This window comes from Aspergillus melleus (assembly GCF_016097325.1).
Source record: "Aspergillus melleus strain CBS 546.65 chromosome Unknown contig1, whole genome shotgun sequence".
NCBI classification, from domain to species: Eukaryota; Fungi; Ascomycota; class Eurotiomycetes; order Eurotiales; family Aspergillaceae; genus Aspergillus; species Aspergillus melleus.
The window spans coordinates 4,374,689-4,392,201 of NW_025763370.1; the positions used below are offsets into that span (position 1 = coordinate 4,374,689).

A 17,513-nucleotide genomic window follows, 5' to 3' on the forward strand; every position below is an offset into this window, starting at 1 on the left:
ATCAATCTTCAATCTTATTTAAGCTAAATACTCATACTATCAAGGCATAATACATCACGGCATGAATGTTTTTCGGTGGACTTTACAAGAACAAGACGGATTAGTGCTTGGCGTCGGCCTTCATGCCATCCTGAATCCAAGCCCGAGATTCGGCCGCCTTGCGGTCCATCTCCGCCTTATCCTTCAAGAGATCCTTGATGGTGTGAGGCGAAGGCACATGGCGACCCTTCTCGACGCCCTCGCGGGCGGCCAGGCGCTCTTCCCACGCCTTCACATGGGGAAACTCTTCGATGTCGACGCCCGCCCATCCGGCGGCCGCAACCCACCCCCAGTGCGAGATATCGGCAATGGTAATGTGGTCGCCAACCAGATAGCCGGACTTGGAGGTCGAGAGGTGCTGATCCAGCACGCTGTACAGGCGACGGGTCTCGTTGACGTACCGGTTCACGCCGTACTCGATGCGCTCGGGGGCGTAGCGCGAGAAGTGGTTGGCCTGGCCCTGCATGGGACCGACTCCGGCGTTCTGGAAGTATAGCCAGCTGATGGTCTCGTAGTATTCGCGGGTACCCTTGGGGTAGGAGATCCTGTAGTCCTTGTCATACTGTTCCGCCAGGTAGGTCAGGATGCTGCCGGATTCGAACAGGCGGATCTTCTGGCCGTCGGTGAAGGTGTCGGTCAATGCGGGGATACGGCCGTTGGGGTTAATCTCGAGGAACCATCTGCCTGGTGTTAGAATGATTGTGGCTCGTCAAGGAGGTTCCCAGATGGAACGGAGGGTGGGGAGCTGTGGTTCTAACGCACGGTTCTTTCTGAGTGTTCTTGGTGATATCGATCTTCTCCACCTTGTAGGGGAGTCTAACGAGAACAAGTGATTAGCCTTCAGTTCGAGGAGTCACAAGCGGTGGAGAGTTCAACGTACCCCAATTCCTCCAGCGCAATGGAGATCTTGATCCCGTTGGGAGTCTGGGAGGTGTAAAGCGTGAGATCCGGGCGACTCATGTTGGAGTAGTGCTGGTGCTGATAGAGCGGAGACCAATTGGACAGACGAGAGCAACGAAGAGAGTTGTTGTTAACCGACGAAGACAGTCCAGGGAATCGGCAGTAATTATACGCAGCCGTTGCTCTGAAGACCCCGCTCATTTCCGTCGGTGGATGATTAATTCATGAATGATGCCATCCACTGGACATGGAGAACCCTCCAGCAACTCCAACGCCCCACCATGATTTCTAAGCCGTTGAAGGTGGGAATGATTAATTCCTCTGTCATTGTCAGATCAACTCCGATCGGATCAAGTAATCTACGGTGTACAAAGTAGTCATGCAAGTCCTCGTCATTCATCTGGGTGAATGTTGTGTCTGATCTGTCGCTCTATGATTGCATCGTAGCGCGAGTCTTCGTGTAGTGAGCACGAGGGATCCCGGAGTGTTGGCAGAGTCAAAGTCCAGCAATCCTTGAGCAGTCAGTTATCAATGCTGGGAGACACTGAAGAATAATGATCAGGTCTACGAGCAGTGAGAAATGGGGGATCTGTCAGGAAGTACGCCGACCGTCACCGCCCGAGCCGGACGAACGGCAGAGCGTCTTTCATGAATTAACAATGTATGCAAGAGACCGTAGCTAACCAAAACCGATAGTAGATATATATACCAAAGAACTAATTGAACTCGCTCCATTTGCAATCTACAAACCCCTCATCTCGGCGCAGGAAGGGCGGGGGCACCGCAATGGGGGCCAAAATTGACGAACTCCCCACGCAGTATAAAGGGTGAATGCTGCCCCTTTCCAACCGTGCACCGGTCGATCACCAAGTGAAACTCTCCTCGACGAAGTCGATGTCTGTGGGACCTTGTCTCTTACGGCAGACTCCTCGGACATCGTCACTCAGAGCACCGCCACCACAGACCAACACACCCATCGCTCCCACTTGGTTCTCCGCCTCCATGCCGACCAGAGTGTCAATGTTGGGCCGTCCCGGGAACATCTGCACGGTGGCACTCGGGCTCTGGATCTCCTTGGTGTTACGCGGGCGCGTAATGAACAGCATGATACGCAGGACTTCCCGGCGGCGCTCCATGGCCAGGATGCTGGTCATCCAAGGACGGATCCATTCGAGGTGCTCCGGCGATTGAATGATCCAGACCAAGGTGACACGACGAGCGGCGACCGTGCCGTCAGCGTGACCTTGGACCAGATGACGCACAAACGGGACTTGGTGGGTGATACCGACACCACCCGCAAAAAGAAGGACGGTGCCGTAGGAGTCCATGGAGTGAATAGCGCCGTACGGGCCCTCGGCCCAGGCCTTCAAGGTCACCCGGGAGCCCACGGAGCTCACGGCACGCTGGAAGAGCTTGTTGGTGAAGCCGGTACGGCGACGAACCAAGAGGGAGAGGGTTGTCTTCTCGGTGCCGAGAGTTTCCTGTCGAGTCATGGGGATGCCTTTCTCATCGGTGAAGACCTCCTCCGACTCACTCCAGCCGACCGAGAAGGGATGCGACATCCACCATCCAACGGAAGGAATATACAGGTAGATGTGCTGGCCCGGCTTGAAGGTCCAGGGGCGGGCCATCTTCAGCGTGATTCTCAAAGCGTCGCCCGGGAGAGCCTCGACCAAAGCGGTGGTCGAGCGTCTTCCAACGTTGCGGTACATAACAATGACAAGACGTGCGAAACGCTAAATCTCGTGGTCAGCTTTCAATCCCAGTATCCGACACATCGAAGGAAACAATTTGCACGTACCTCGAGCGCCCAGAAAATGATGGCCACAAGCAAGTACTTCTGGGCTTCAAGTCCTTCCAAGTGAACCCAGAGGCCGACGAAGGAAAGAACCGCAAAGATGATGTGGAGATGAATGAAAGTCTCATAGAACGCATGCCGAAGGGGCGAGACAGAGTGCAGCATGAGCGCAACGAAAGCGCAAGTAGCCTGGAAGCAAAAGTTAGCCACAGAACTGATCGACACCCAGCAGTCTGTCAACTATTTACCAGCAATCCGTAGATGAAGAAGTCGCTCTTTCCAAGCACCATTCCCACAATATCCCAGCCAGCTATAAGGTAATCAGTATCACGAAGTAAACTAGGATTGACGGAAGGGGATCTCTCTCAAATATACCTTCTTGAGCCTTGGGAATGCACCAGGCAAACACATGGGCCAGGGTCTCAAAGACAACAATTCGAGCGAGCCAGCGATGGATCAAGTTGAAGGTGTCGAACGGGACGTGCAGAAGGGAGATCAAGGGGTTGTTTCTCCCAGCCAGCAAGACGAGAGGAACCAAGTTCACGGTGGCCATGGTGCCGGTACGATTCCGGATGATGCCAGCAACGCTATCTTCCTCGGTCTTGTACGGCACGGTAACAACACAGAGCGTCACGTTCATGGCGATGATACCGACGAGGATGAAGGCGTGGAATCGGCTGGGGAGGGTACCCATGTTGACGGCCCGAGACAGCTGCATTTCCCGGTTGTGACGGTTGCGGAACAACGGGGCGTAGACGACATGGTTCTTGATTTTAGCGAACGTCCCGGAAGGCGTCATGAAGTAACGTTGATGTCCGTTGTTGAAGCTTGCCAACTGTCTCAGGTGGGCGGAGAGGCGGAACCATGCTCTCCAGGCAAAAACGATGATAGCCATCAGGCAAAAGGTCGTCAAAGTGTAACGGGCGAGATCATCGTTGAGGATCTCATAGAACGGATCCCATTTGCCTGAGCGCTTTTCAATTTGAGCCGTTGCGGAAGCGAGTCCAACCAGGGACAAGCCGAAAAGAAGAGAACTCATGATGATCAGAGTCCTGCGAGAAAAAGCTAAACAAAAGCAAGTGAAAGATAGAATAAAGATTGACGATTGCGATGCCCCTGCAATCTAGAAGCAGTGGGCAAGACCGGAGATATTGCGTGCGAGACCAGCTCTGCCAACTTAAATCCGATAGAGAAAGAAATCACGGAACGACCTGGTGATTCAGTTGTACGAGGTCACCAATACAATCACCGGCGCACAAGACTGCGAATTGGCGACTGAAATTTAAATAGGCGATATTCGAAAGTGCAGGTATGCTTGCGCAAACCAAGGCTTTGTCTTGAGTCTTTGTTTCGATGATTGCCGCTTTGTTTTCTGGTAGAATTGTCGTACAAGAACCCCAAACAATCTACAATGGGAACCAAGAAAACGACCCAGTCGATTCACTTGGTTGTCAAACGAAGGGGAAACGATGCAAGAGGAACCCGACCAAAGCGAATCCTCGGACCGAAATTGCAGAGGTTGACGGGCAACGAAAAGGAATGTGAGTTGGTGATCCAGTCACTTCTTGGGTCGGCGGCTATCAAGGAACGAAGGCAAACAGGGAGAAATCCCACCGGAGATCTGCCAAGAAGCAAAGGGAGAACAGATAAATAAAATCGCAAAAAAAAACCCGCAACGGTCGTACGGGAGGGGGGGGGGAGTTAAGACAGGGAAAGAAGATCGGACAAGAAAAGAAAGAGAAAGAAGGGAAAGGGAAGAAGAGAAAGATTCAGCACAGGTCTTTCTCTCGTCTCCTCTTTTTTTCGCGCCCAGAGGCGGGGGGCGGCGCTTGGTAAAGAGGGAAAATATACAGGCCCACCAAGAACAACGGACAACTCTGGAGTCTGGACGGTCTCCTAGACTCCTCCTACTCCGTAAGCTAACAGCAGCATCCAGCAAACAAGCTAGCAGTAACTACAGGGGGAAGTTGACTCGAGTCGACAGGACGGGGAAAGGAACCCGCCAGGCACAACATTCTCCTGTCATCGACTCATCAGACCGGACCCCTAGTGTGGCTCCTGCAAAATGGATCCATCATCGGCGTTCCACAGTTCAGGCGAAATCAGGAAGCAATTGCTCAATTGCCTAATTCACTTGCGGTGGCGGCGAGACCAAAAAGGAGAGTAATGGACGCTGAATGGCCCGAAGATGAAACAAGTCAAGAGGAGGGGACGATCTGATCTGGATTGAAGCCCTTGCATGGGCGAATCAACGGGACCGACGACGGGTGGAGCTAGAGATCGCTGTTTGAGAAGACGGGCGAGGTTGGTTGGTTGGCGGTGCAAGAGTCTATCCTTGCGTTGGAATCATCGTCATCAGTATCAGCAACATCATCATTATCATCATCATTGCAACGGATCGTCGCGATGCAGGTACAGATGCAGGTCTGATTTGCCGTCGTCGGTCAGCCAGGATGGGAGGAAGAAAGAATGAAGGAAGATGCAAAAATGGGAACCAGAAAAGAAAGGACGACCCGGATGACTGAGCGATGCATAATCGGGCTTGGCGCACCGGATTAATTTCAATTGAATCTACATACATCCACATGGCGTTATGCTGGCCTCCCTTGGCGACTCGGATGATATTCTTAAATTTTTTAACTAACGACTAAATAGTCTTAACAACTTGTCGATATAAGTTGCCCTCTTGATCCAGATTGAAACATTTAATATCCTCCCCCTCCCCCGAGTCCCCGGCGTTTGCCTGACAGCCAGTCAGTCGCTCTAGCGTCCAAGGAGCACGGAGCAATAACCACTCTGGAACTACTATTCTTGTTTACTCCGGAGTAGTAATTAAAAAATGTCTACATCAATGCCATTCTCTCCGGGCCACTAATCTCCGCCTGTTTTCGTCGTTGACTGGTCGTCTAGGTTGCACTTATCCATCTCATCCGTCCGTGAGTAGCACCAAGGAATCCAACAGTCCCAATCAGAAACATCGCCCCTGGATCTCCGGGAGTACAGCCTGCGACCCTTTCTTTAGTCGACTGGTAGGCTGTAGCACATAGTCGCTGGAACCTGTCACATCGCCCCGCCCCAGAATCATCTGATTTGCAAAAGAAAATGTGCTCAAAACACTCAGGCCAGGAGAATGGATCCTCCTCTGCCTTCTCAATGGTTCTTGGATATCCATGACAAACCGCTCCCCACAAAAAAGCTATTTTAAAAAACCAAGTAAACTAAATATATGAAAAGAGAATGCAAAATGCAAATGGACAGGAGAAAGAAGAAAAAACCAACAGTCCAAAACAGACCCCATCGCACCAAATGCCCTTGGGTATCAATCGTCGCCAAAACAAAGATAGTCCAAGAAATCCCTAATTCAGAACTCCGGCAATTCCCCCTGCGACCCAAGAAAATCCAGAAAAACAAAAGAAACTTAACGAGTACCGACAAAAAAAAAAAAAGAAAGAAAGAAAGATATTTGGTTCCCTGCCCCACGGAGATTAAAAGGACCAAAATAAGCCACGGGATGTGGCAGGGATTCCCATCCACCGGAGAGAGCCGCCCCATAACTACGGAGTAAGGCAGTTATAGGAAACTCAACTCATCCTCGCTATCGTCCTGAGTAGTACGAGATACCACCCTACGCGTCCGTCGAAGAGGTAGGCTACGTGGTACCGTAGCCGCCTTGAAGGACTCCTCAACCTCTGATTTGGTGCCGGGAAGAGACATCCTCGCACGAGCCGAACGGGTACGCAGACTAAGGGGCTCGGAGTATTGAACGGTCGGTCCGCTCGACAGAAGACCACTTTTCTTGTTGATGATGACCACCTCGATCTGAGTTGGACTTCCCTCTGGACGCATCCCCCGCACCGGCCGATTCTTTGCATGTACCAATTCCTTCAAGGCACGGGCAGTTCTGGTGCGGGCGGCTATCGGGGTGCGATCTGACTCAGATAACGACGTAGACAAGAGGCCCGAGTGAAGAAGGGGCGATTCCTGTGCCTCCTTTGCATATTCTTCCCGAGGGGTCGATCGAAGCCTTTTCGGTGATCTTGGATTGCTGCGGCCTGCTGGGGCGCACGCCCGCTTGGTGGTGATAGATGGCGCCGATGACGTTATGCTTGAAGCAGCGTGTCGGGAGTTGGTAGAGCTGGGGGAGGTACTACTGGTGGAACATGGTATAGTCGGCGGCTGCTGCGACCGTGTCTCGACACGTTTGGACCTCAAGTCCACATGTGTCTTGGGTTTGGGCGCCGGAGTGCTCGCCACCCATTCGCCAATGCTATCCTCCCATCGAAATAATCCAGTGCTACCTGCCCGTCTGGACGTTTCATGCTGGACTGTCTTGAGGCTGCGCTCTGTTGTAAGAACCTGCTCTTGAACCTCCATGGCCCAGACGTGGTCATCCGGATCCAGGGTCGTTTCCGCTAACCCCATCGCTGTCTCTGCCGCTACCTTGCCCAACAGTAAAGACACGCCGTTTCCATTCGTCAACTGAGCCAGCTGAGAAACTCTGGAATGAACCTCGATTGGTGTCCGGGACTTGTCGCCCTTGCGCACTTGCCCGCAGCAGTGAAACACCTGTCGCACAAGCTCCGCCAACTCTTTGACAGTGTCATGTTGAGCAGCCAATGACTGAAAGAATGTTTCGAAACTTCGTCTTGAGATCGAGGCACGGTCACTGATGACCTCCGAGGACTCTTCGCCGCAGCGCAGCACGTAGTCGCCGAGCAGAACATATGCGCGACGGAGGGATCGATACGTCGGTCCGTGAGCTCCTTGCGGCAGTGGTTTCGTCTCAATGTCTCGTTGAATGGCGAAAGCCAATGATCCGACTATGTCACGAACTTTCGCGCCGATGGCGTTCTCACTGGCGTTGGATGTTTGCAATCGCGCGATGCACATCCCACAGAGCGCAGTCACGAGGCTTGAGACAAGATTGCTCAACGCATCTTGGATCGGAATGGGACACGGTGTCTGGTCCGTGGGTGTCGTTGCCACGTTTGTCGTCGAAGCCCGTGTGTCTCTGAAGCGCTCCCGACGCGGAGTAGTTTCACAATCCATTGTAGAAAACAGCGCATCGGTCGCCGGGTAGATTGCACCAGCCGTAAGGACGACGGCTTGTAGTAGCCGCGTGGCAGCCGCAGAGTCTCCATCCTCGGTGGATAGCGATTGGATTGCCCCGTCTATACATTTTTTCCAGGTGGTGGTGACCATCCACTCGGGAGGCAGCACCCGACGGAGAAGAAGTTTAGACAACTCATCAAAAACAAATGATCGCCTCTCTGTCGACCGTCTGTAGTAAGTGCATAGGGTATAGACTGGGTCGTCACAATGACCCGAAGGCTTGGGTAAATCAAAAACGACTGGGTATTCATATTTTCCAAGGGTTACCAGAATTTTGGACATGAGTGATTCAAAAGCATCAAATTCACCCTGCGCCATACACTCCTTCATTAGTCGACAAGCAGCCAACCTGGTAATCCATCCTTTCTGTATCATCTCGGAGACAAGGTGAATACCCCGAGCGCGCACAGCTTCACGGAGTGGCTGCCATCCTGATCCCATCGGAGCATAATGTGCCTCTAATTCTGTGAAGTAGGCATCGCACATATCCACGTCACCATCTTCGTCCAACTCGTCCTGTAATCTCTGTTCCTCTGCAATAAAAACCGGGAGACGTCGCACGGCCATTGACAACAATGACCGAGTCCCCCGAGCTTGCTCCTTCACTTGAGTTCTATTCAACAGTTTAATAAATGCACGGTCTAGGAAATGCGCTATATCGACGAATCCCGCGTCTCCGGATAAATCGAGAACCTGCTTCCACGAGCCTTGGTAAGCGGGGAAATTGGAGTGGTTTGTTCGTGTCGGTTTTCGGTTTTCGGTCGACACGGCCAGGCCTGTAGGGGGTACGACATTTCGGAATAACTGTTTTCTGAACGATGATGGTTCCGACGGCCCCCGTGCTCTACCAGTGATCAAGGGTGTCGCAATCTCGATCGCGCCAGGGAGAGTTTTTGGTAATTCGGGGCTGGCAATTGATAATCGACTGCGCCGTCGGGCCGCATTTCCTCGTTGTCCCCGAGTTGAATAATTATGTCGTAGCCGTCGTTTTTCTGGCTTCCCGGGAATCCAGGCCGGGTCGCCCGGTTCTTCGTCCGAAAAAGAGCAGCCTTGTTCGACTCCGGAGGGCTTTGACGGTGGCTGTGTGGCAGTGGCTTCGCGGGATTCAGATCTTTCCTTGACGCTGGTCTGGATTTCGTGGTGTTTCTCTAAGCGATGATAGATGGAGGTCAAGGGGCGCAGCATGCGATTAGCCCATTTTGCGGTCGGTTGAATGTCTTCCATATCGCGGGAAGGGTTCCAATCTGCCAAAAAAGATTATATTCAATTGATCATGTCATTCGAAAGGATGTTCGTCTTCAGGAGGGCGGCTGAAGCACTGGAATCGCGTGTTTATGATCGGTCAAAGTAGTCCCATGTTACCGTCGGTTTGCGAAGCGGCCGCTCATAGGCAACACGGAGGTTGAAAGAGAAACAGAAGATATGCGCACAATTATGCTATATTCAGTAGAATAAAATGTGAAGAAAGTGGCAACAATAGGCCATAAGATACTGCTGGGTTGTAAGACGACAAGATGGATGAGGTTGCGACGGGCCCTCCGTGAAAGACAATAAACATTGAATACTGCCGGAAGCGGTCAAGCTGCCGACACAGACGGAACAGCATTCCTCCGAGGTATCTCCAACTCTTTGCGCCTTGCACTTCAGGCAACCAGAATTACTTGTGTTGCAGTTGATTCCAATGAAGATTCATTCATGTGTTCGTCATTGATGCATGCTTCAATTAGATGAAGGTCATATATATAATACATAGCTTATTCCAAAGCACTATAGCATGCAAATCACCCGACCTTGCTATGCACTTCCCGCGATAAACATTTCCTGTTGGAAAGAAAGGCCAAAAACCCATAAGAAAATAAGAGTAGAGAGATTTTTACAGCACATGAAAAAGAAGAAAGAAGAAGGGGGAAAGAAAAAAAAAAAGAGATAATAAAAGAAATAAGAGAAAAAAAATGATAAACACCCCGCTCATCCGACATGGAAACCCCTGGTTTTCAGTATAGCATCTAGCCGTCACACATATAAGACACGAGCGTGAATTTTTGTTTTTATATTACCCAAGAAAGAAAAGAAATGGAGGTATGGTTTTAAGCCGATGACTTCTTCGATCCCCGGAGCTTAGGGTTGCTGGCAGCGGCACGCTTCTTCTGCTTGGAGCGCGACGCGCTGGCGTCACCACCCTCGATGAACTTCAGCAATTCATCAACGCTACGGGAATCCAACGAGGAGCCTCCGGCGCCAGATGCCTCGGGAGCCGACTGGCCGACACCGGGCTGGACCTTGGTGCCCAGGGACCGGGTGTTCATGTTGATGCGGCGCAGACGACGAGCCTGGATGTCCTTGGCGTGCTTAGCGATGGAAACAGCGTTCTGGGTGAGCTGTTCCAGCCAAGTCTCGGCCTCCTTGGTGTTCCGGTCGTCGGGTCCGAGCTGGCTGAGGAAGATGTTGTAGGCATCGCGCATCTTACCAACGGCGGCCTTGGAGTCCTGGTCAAGAGCCAGGGCTTGCGCCAGCTGGAACAAGATCGTGGCGGTGTTGATGGACTGCTTGCCGAAGAGCGACTCACAAACCACAAGCGAAGCCTCGAACCACTTCCGAGAATCAGTGTACTGCTTGAGGTGTTGCAGCATCACGGCGGCGTTGTTCATGGTGGTGATAGAGTCGGGGTGGTTAGATCCGTAGATGATCTTCCACAGGTCCATGGCATGTTTGATGTAGGCCAGAGCGGTCTTGGTGTTTCCAGAGGCGTGCTCAAACAGACTGAGGTTGAGGTAGCTGAGGATGGTGTCGGCAGAGTCAACACCCAAGGTACGCTCGGTCACGATGACAGCCTTGCGCGCCAGCTCAACGGCAGCCTCCTTCTCGTCGGTCTGGTAGTAGAGCATGGAAAGCTGATGGTAAAGCTTGGCAACCTCGGGGTGGAGAATGCCGTAGATCTGTTCATGCAGAGAAAGAGATTCCAAGATGAGCTCCTGGCCCAGCTGCTTCTGGTTCTGCATGAGGGAGATACGACCAGCCTCCAGAGCCTCCTCGGCAAGGGAGCTACGGGGCGACGCGTCCTTAACGAGAGGCACGATGTTAAGAATATCGTCCGGAACGATAGAAAGCGCAGGCTTCTCGGGGGAAGCAGCACGAGCGGGCGAGTTGGAGTCGCCGCCCTTCTTCTTCTTGTTCTTCTTGCCATCATCGTTGCCAGCACCGTTCACACCGTTGGTGGCGGGAACCTTGGGCAGCTGCGACTTCTCGAATGCAAACTCACGCGCGCCAAGCTGGAGACCCAGCTTGATGGAGATGTCACGGAGAAGCTGCAAGTGTCGCAGGGAGCTGAACCATTCGGGTGCCAAGGTAAAGCGGTAGCGAAGAGTAACCTGCTTCTCAATGTCGGCCCGCAGAGAGGCAGGAGTGACCTTCTCGAAGGAGAAATCAGCCTCGGGGTAGATCTCGCGCATCGCAGCGTCGATCTCGGCGCGAGGGTTGGCGTTGACGTCGGTGCCGATAAGACAGTTCAGCAGATGAGCCACGCAGGAGGCGACGAACGGAGCCGGCACGTTGCGCAGGTACTCGTTAGCAATGTGCTTGAAGCCACGAGCGATCATCTCCTGGACAAGGAGAGTCGACAGGGCTTCCAGGCGGGAGCCCTTCTCCAAGGACAGCTGGGCCAACTTGCCGAGGTAGCGGATGTTGATACCACGCTTGTGCAGGAGCTGGCTGAGCGACTGTCCGTCCATGGGGAAGCCAACATCTCCGTCGTGCAGATCCTGGATCAGCTCGGGCATGACCTTGGAACGCAGGAAATCGCAAGCGTCCCGGACTTCCTTCTCGTCCTGGGCCCACTGCTCCTTCTCTTCGTCGGTCTGGGGAACCTGGCCGCTGCAGACGTCGGGGTTCAGGGCCAGCGAGAATCCAGAGATATCAACCCGCTCCTGATCCAAAGCCTCCTCGTTCTTCTCTTCGGCGCCCTCTTCCTTGGAGTCGGCAGTTTCAGACTTCTCCTTGGCCGCAGTCTCCTCGGCCTTGGCGCTGCGACGGCGCTCGACTTCAGCCTTCACATACTGGCTCATCTTCTGTCTCCAGTAGGCTTCGACCAGCTCCAGTCGCAAGACGGACATGCGGTGAGGGTAAGCGTCGCTACCCTCCTCTTCCTGCCACGTCACATCCAGGGGTGTGACCCGGTAGAGGTCAAGCACGTACTTCCGGCCGTCGGTGCCCAACAGACCCTTGGTTTCGACACTGCCCTCGAGATCATGACGCTTCGAGTCCTTATCCCAGACAGCATGCTTCTTGATGCGCAGGGCCTTCGACAGCTTCTCGAAGACCGAAACGAAGTCGGGGTGGGTCGCAACGACGTCCTTGCCCTCAACACCGCCGTAGTCGATCTGGTGCTCGCCGGGCTCACGCTGCTTGAAGATACCGGGCACGATACTCTGACCGACGATACGCTTGCCAAGGTAGTCGACCACGACGGTTCCGGGGGTGAACAAGCCGTTGATGTCGAGCTGGTTGACAGCCTTGATACCCAGGACATCTTTGCCAACAGCCACGCGGGCGGCTTCGTCACCGCCCTCGGAGGCGAAAGTGCCAACACCGTCGGCACCGAAAGAGTAGAAGATGTTGTTGTACACGAAAATCTGAGCGTCCCGATCCTCGGTGGGGTTCAACGGGGCCACCTCGCCCTTGGCAACCAGGACGGCACCACGGGCGGCAGCCTCGTTGTAGTCGGCAAACAACTTGGACGTCAAGCGCTCGCGGAAAACGCGGTCTTGAACGGTCTCACGAGGAAGCTCACGGGTGGTCTGGAACTCTTCGTTCCAGTCCCTCAGAGTCTCCGCGTTGTCCACGCCGGAGATCAGGTAGCTCTCCTGGGATCGCGTGATGTCGGGCTGGTGGGCGTTGACATTAGAGGAGGGAGGGGGGACCAACCACGGACTGTTGGGGATGGCGTTCTGGAAGGGGAAGGTGGTCAGGAGGTCCTTCTTGTTGTTCGACTCCTGCAGGGCTTCGAAAGCGGAGTTGAAGGAGGGCGAGAGGTGAGAGATCAGGGTCAGGAGAGAATGGGCGCTACCCTTCTTGGCGACGGTCTTGGGGAAGGGATCGAACTTGACATTCGAGCACTTGTTCACGTAGAACCCAGACACGTGAGAGGTGATCTGGAACTGCTCGCCTTCGTTGGTGGTGACCTGGAGGTACAACAGGTGACCCTTCTGGCGAAGGTGGTAAGGAGCAGGGTTCCACGGCGATAGCGAGATGGACTTGACGGTCTTCGGGAGGGGAGCTTCGGCCTTGGGAAGGATGGTCTTCAGGGACGAGGAACCGGCAATGTCATAGTTCGACAGCGAGTGGTCCTTATCCGAGCTCTCCTTCGTAAGAGCCTCCTCGGCGATCGCATCGTGTAGCGACAAGCCGGCGTCGATACCGTGGAGGTTGTCGACTCGGTCACCGGCGGCGCCGACCAACTCCCTCATACGCACGACGTGCATGCGGGCCTCCTTCTCGGTGTACGGGTCCTCCACGAGAACGATCTCCGAGTCGGCCTTGAGGTCGGGCACCTCAGACAGCTCGACAAAGTCGTTGATGCGGCTGCCATTGAACTCGAGATGGAAGCAGGTGTATTGGAAAGTGCTGGGCAACTCGACGATCGACTGGCGGACGTCCTGGACTTGCTCTTGACTCGACACCTAAAGTATTGAATGGAATCATTAGGCCAACCATTGCTGATTGAGGGTTTTGTAGACCTGAATACCCACCATCACCTGGATCTTGTAGGGTTCATGAGGAAGCTTGACGGAGATCTGGAAGAGACCTGATCAATGAATGACATCGTTAGTTGTCAATCCGACGACTCAACTATGATAATCACGAATACATACCGCCATTGTTCTCCTCTTCCTGACTCTCGGGGTGGTTTCCGTTGGTGAGTTGTTCGGGCGACTCTGCTATGACGGTTAACCGAACGAGTCCTCCGCAAGATGACCGGGGGAGAGCAATCCAACCTTTCGAGTGCTCGACATCACCATTGGTCTGAGCCATAATGTGTAATTGAAAGGGGGAGGATAATTTTAGAGAGAAGTAAAATGGAGTGATGGAACCGTCCCAATTGACAATTCGTCTAAAATCTCGAATGCCGCGGAAAGTAAAGAAGAAAAAGTGGAAATCAAAAAAGACAGGAAATGACAACAGATGGGAGAATCGACAAAAGATAAATCCGGGATATGATACAGGGACGAGGGCAATTGAATATATAAAAAACAACCCCGTACCCAGGCCAAAGCAGACAAATGGAAAACAAGGGAGAAGAGATCAAGGGTAGTTGAAGCTGGAGAAAGCACACGGGGAAGCCGGGCAGAGAAAATTTCGCGGGTTGCGGAATACCCTCGGAATCGCTCGGGCGGTGGGAAATCCACAACCCACCGGCATTTCTATGACTACGAGGAATTCTCCCCGGGAATTGGCTCGGCGGGAAAACATGGGGGTCCGGCCTAGGAGGAGGAGGGATTTACTCGAATTGAAGTTTACTATATCAGATCCGGATCACACTCGTTTTTCGGACCTTTTTCACAGACTTTTTGATCATCTTGAGCTTTCTCTACCGTGGGAATCTTAGGGTTTGGGCGGGAAGCTACGGATGCGGTGAGGATGTGACGGGTCACTGGTACCTGACTCAACACCACTTCCGTTGCACTTGAGAGGTACCTGTACATCGGTGAACACTTCCAGAGCCGTTCTCGGCGTTGGCCACCTTTATCAGGTGTTTACTCGAGGATTCAAGGTAGAGTGTTGCGATAGTTACATACCTATGGCCCACAAAATATATGTCATTGTATCTCTCGAGTTCATGAGGTAACTAGTCAAGAAGGAATAACATATATATAACAGACCCATACATGGAACTCTGTCTGTCCACTCTCTAAGTGTAGAAAAGCAAATCAATTATCACTGCATCAATTCTATCATATACCGACACTACTAACTAACTACTCACTCACAGAGTGAGTAAAGCGCCAAGCCTCATCGATCTGCCGGTGAGGCGCAGCAGCGGAGATTTCCAAAGCGCCAGATCGGGTCCAAAACTCAACTTCATCTCACCTTCTTTTTCTTTTTTCTCGGCTCCCTTTGTCTCCTTGCTTTGGGTTCGCTGTCAATCGTTCTCCCCCCGACACTCTTTTCAACCCCCCAATGACCCATGTGTGTTTTTGTGGTTCATAATCTGTGCCTTGATTTCCCCTGATCTATGACTGCGCCACACTTCCTACCCAAATATCCGACTACTGCCAGTCCAGCGCATTCGTTCGAACTGTAAAAGCTTGGCTCTCTTGTTCTTTTTGCTTTTTTTTTTTTTTTTTCTTTCTCCTTTCTTTCTTCTTCCTGCACCAGGCCTAGCATTGAGTTCATTCCATCTCCACCTTGTGTGCAGTCTGTGCTTAGAAGATGCTATTGCATCGAAATGTCCAGCGAGCTCTTCCATTGATCTCGCGGCCTCACATTCGCCTGTCGAGGCCACGGAAACCGCTCCATCCAGTAGTTCCCTACCACTCGGATCGGCAATTCTCTCAGGGACCCATCCTGTATAATCCCACTCCCGATCCTCTCGATCAAGATGCGAACGCGAGGGACGACGATCGGGGCCGAACCAATGACTCGGATCCTACCTTTAAATCCACCATCCTGAGAATGTTGGAGACTGCGGCGACAACATTCGCCTCCATCGCGGTTCTGGGGTATGTCGTCCCGAGCTGAAAAGAGCGTACGCCCCTCACGCTTGCTAACGAGCCGCCGTCTAGCTTGGCTGGGTACTCCTATCATCAGTACTACAAGTATGTGATTTTGCAGAAGATGGAAAATGCCTTCCAGCCGGGCGACCCGGCCCTCGAGGTCGCAGGTGTGGAAGCCGACTCGGAAGATCACTGGGTAGTCCGCGACGAGCAGCCCAGGATTGACGCCATCATCAAGGGCAAGGCCGGCGGTCGCTATTTCCTCATAATCGGAGAGAAAGGAACCGGGAAAGCTTCCATGCTCCTCGAAGCCATGCGCAAAATCAATGGCGACGGCTGTTCCGTGTTTGAGGCCCATGGCGATTTGGAAATCTTCCGCATTAGATTGGGAAAAGCGTTGGACTTTGAGTTTCATGAAGAGTAGGCCCCTCTTTTTCTTCCCCTTTCTTTGTCCCTCTTGAATTTTGGTTTATATCTCGCTCTGGTATTGACCTTCTTTCTAGCTACATCGGAAGTCTCTTCAGTATCAAGGGCCCTCGAGATACCACCGCTCTACTGGATATCGAGCGTGCCTTCAACAAACTGGAGAAAGTCGCCCTGAAGAGAAGGAGCCAAGGCTTACCGCCATTGGTTATGATTATCAACAGTACGCACTTGGTAAAGGATGACCATGACGGCCAGGATCTTCTCGAAATGATCCAGCAACGAGCCGAACAATGGGCGGCCAGTAACTTGGTGACCATGGGTGAGTTCAAAGAGGCCGCCACTCGGTGATATCTTGCAACTAACGCGTTCTTTTCAACCATGAAAGTGCTAAACAGCGATGACTACTGGGTCTATGAGCGATTGAAACGATATGCAGCGAGAATGGAGGTTATTCCGGTTTCCGACTTGCCCAAACAACGGGCAATGAGCGCCCTGAAGGGTTACCGGAAGCGTTACTTCGGTGAAGAACTGTCTGACGAGGTTCTCGAGGAGGTGTACGACAAAGTTGGCGGGCGACTGTCATACCTCAATCGCGTTGCAAAAGCCAAGGATCTTATGAAGCTTTGCAACTCTATCTGCGAGGCCGAGAAGAGCTGGTTCCTCAACAAATGCTGGATCCTTGGACCTGAAATGGACGACGACGTTATGGACGAGCAGAAGTTCTCGGTACGTACATCGACTGCGATGCATTATATGAATGAGTTGAAGGACACTAACGTCGCGATAGTCTGCCGCTATGGTTCTTGCCAAGGCACTTGTTGACAAGGAGGGAGAGATGGAGAAGAACTACGACCCTCACATCGGTCATATTCTGCCCGAGATTCCGCTCCACGAAGCGCGGCAGATCATGACCAGAGCCGACTTCATCCAAAGCTATGATCATGAGAACATCTTTACCATTGACTCACGGGCCATGGTCCGAGCCGATTCGGTCCCTATGCAGAGGGCATTCCGCGAGATCTGCGGCAAACCTGGCTTTGAGAAGCACCTCGAGGGCACTTTGGAGCGCATCGGAGATATCGAGAGTCTCGGCCGTACGCGAGAGCTGACCATTAAAGATCTTTGGGATAACGGCAAATATCAGCTCCGCCTGCGGGATTACAAGGGACGCGACAACGGCTCGGCCGAGTTTTCAGTTGTGGAGCGCCCGGAAGACAATGAGGATGATTGAAAGACTTCTAGATGGTAATGTGTACGGATTGCTGGCCTTGTGTATATTAATGTGGTACATATATTTGGTATTGGTATATTGTGTTGATAGAAATGTACGGTACATTTCAGCTTCTATAAACACATGAGGTCATCGTCGGTCAGCTGGTCTCGTGTCCAGCTTCTTCCGGCATTAAATCGCCATGACATCATCGCGCGCTCACCGCCTGCAGTCGGTTTCCCGCCTTCTTTTTTATGATCGCGTTGGCTTCGCTCTTGATTTTCTCTTCTCCCCACCTGCAAAATCTTTCAATTGTACT

The 17,513-nt window shown here is 52.6% G+C and overlaps 5 protein-coding genes across 5 annotated transcripts; 1 reads left to right on the forward strand and 4 right to left on the reverse strand.

Moving 5' to 3' along the window:
• Nucleotides 1–100: 100 nt before the first annotated feature.
• On the reverse strand, nucleotides 101–999 carry LDX57_001556 (glutathione S-transferase family protein; the record flags this gene model as incomplete). Its single annotated transcript, XM_046083199.1, has 3 exons — nucleotides 101–719; nucleotides 802–855; nucleotides 920–999. The coding sequence occupies 3 exons, from the start codon at nucleotides 997–999 to the stop codon at nucleotides 101–103; spliced, it is 753 nt and encodes a 250-aa protein (XP_045939156.1).
• An 803-nt stretch (nucleotides 1,000–1,802) lies between these two features.
• Nucleotides 1,803–3,776, reverse strand: LDX57_001557 (ferric reductase family protein; the record flags this gene model as incomplete). The annotated part of the gene is made up of 4 exons (XM_046083200.1): nucleotides 1,803–2,675; nucleotides 2,741–2,926; nucleotides 2,986–3,047; nucleotides 3,113–3,776. The coding sequence occupies 4 exons, from the start codon at nucleotides 3,774–3,776 to the stop codon at nucleotides 1,803–1,805; spliced, it is 1,785 nt and encodes a 594-aa protein (XP_045939157.1).
• A 2,531-nt stretch (nucleotides 3,777–6,307) lies between these two features.
• Nucleotides 6,308–9,073, reverse strand: LDX57_001558 (uncharacterized protein; the record flags this gene model as incomplete). Its single annotated transcript, XM_046083201.1, has 1 exon — nucleotides 6,308–9,073. The coding sequence occupies one exon, from the start codon at nucleotides 9,071–9,073 to the stop codon at nucleotides 6,308–6,310; it is 2,766 nt and encodes a 921-aa protein (XP_045939158.1).
• An 863-nt stretch (nucleotides 9,074–9,936) lies between these two features.
• CLU1 (translation initiation factor 3 subunit CLU1) lies at nucleotides 9,937–13,876 on the reverse strand (the record flags this gene model as incomplete). The annotated part of the gene is made up of 4 exons (XM_046083202.1): nucleotides 9,937–13,524; nucleotides 13,594–13,649; nucleotides 13,717–13,779; nucleotides 13,840–13,876. The coding sequence occupies 4 exons, from the start codon at nucleotides 13,874–13,876 to the stop codon at nucleotides 9,937–9,939; spliced, it is 3,744 nt and encodes a 1,247-aa protein (XP_045939159.1).
• Nucleotides 13,877–15,274: 1,398 nt separating this feature from the next.
• On the forward strand, nucleotides 15,275–17,215 carry LDX57_001560 (uncharacterized protein; the record flags this gene model as incomplete). The annotated part of the gene is made up of 5 exons (XM_046083203.1): nucleotides 15,275–15,564; nucleotides 15,628–15,978; nucleotides 16,062–16,303; nucleotides 16,370–16,710; nucleotides 16,772–17,215. 5 exons carry the CDS (start codon nucleotides 15,275–15,277, stop codon nucleotides 17,213–17,215), a joined length of 1,668 nt encoding a protein of 555 aa, XP_045939160.1.
• Between the last annotated feature and the right edge of the window lie 298 nt (nucleotides 17,216–17,513).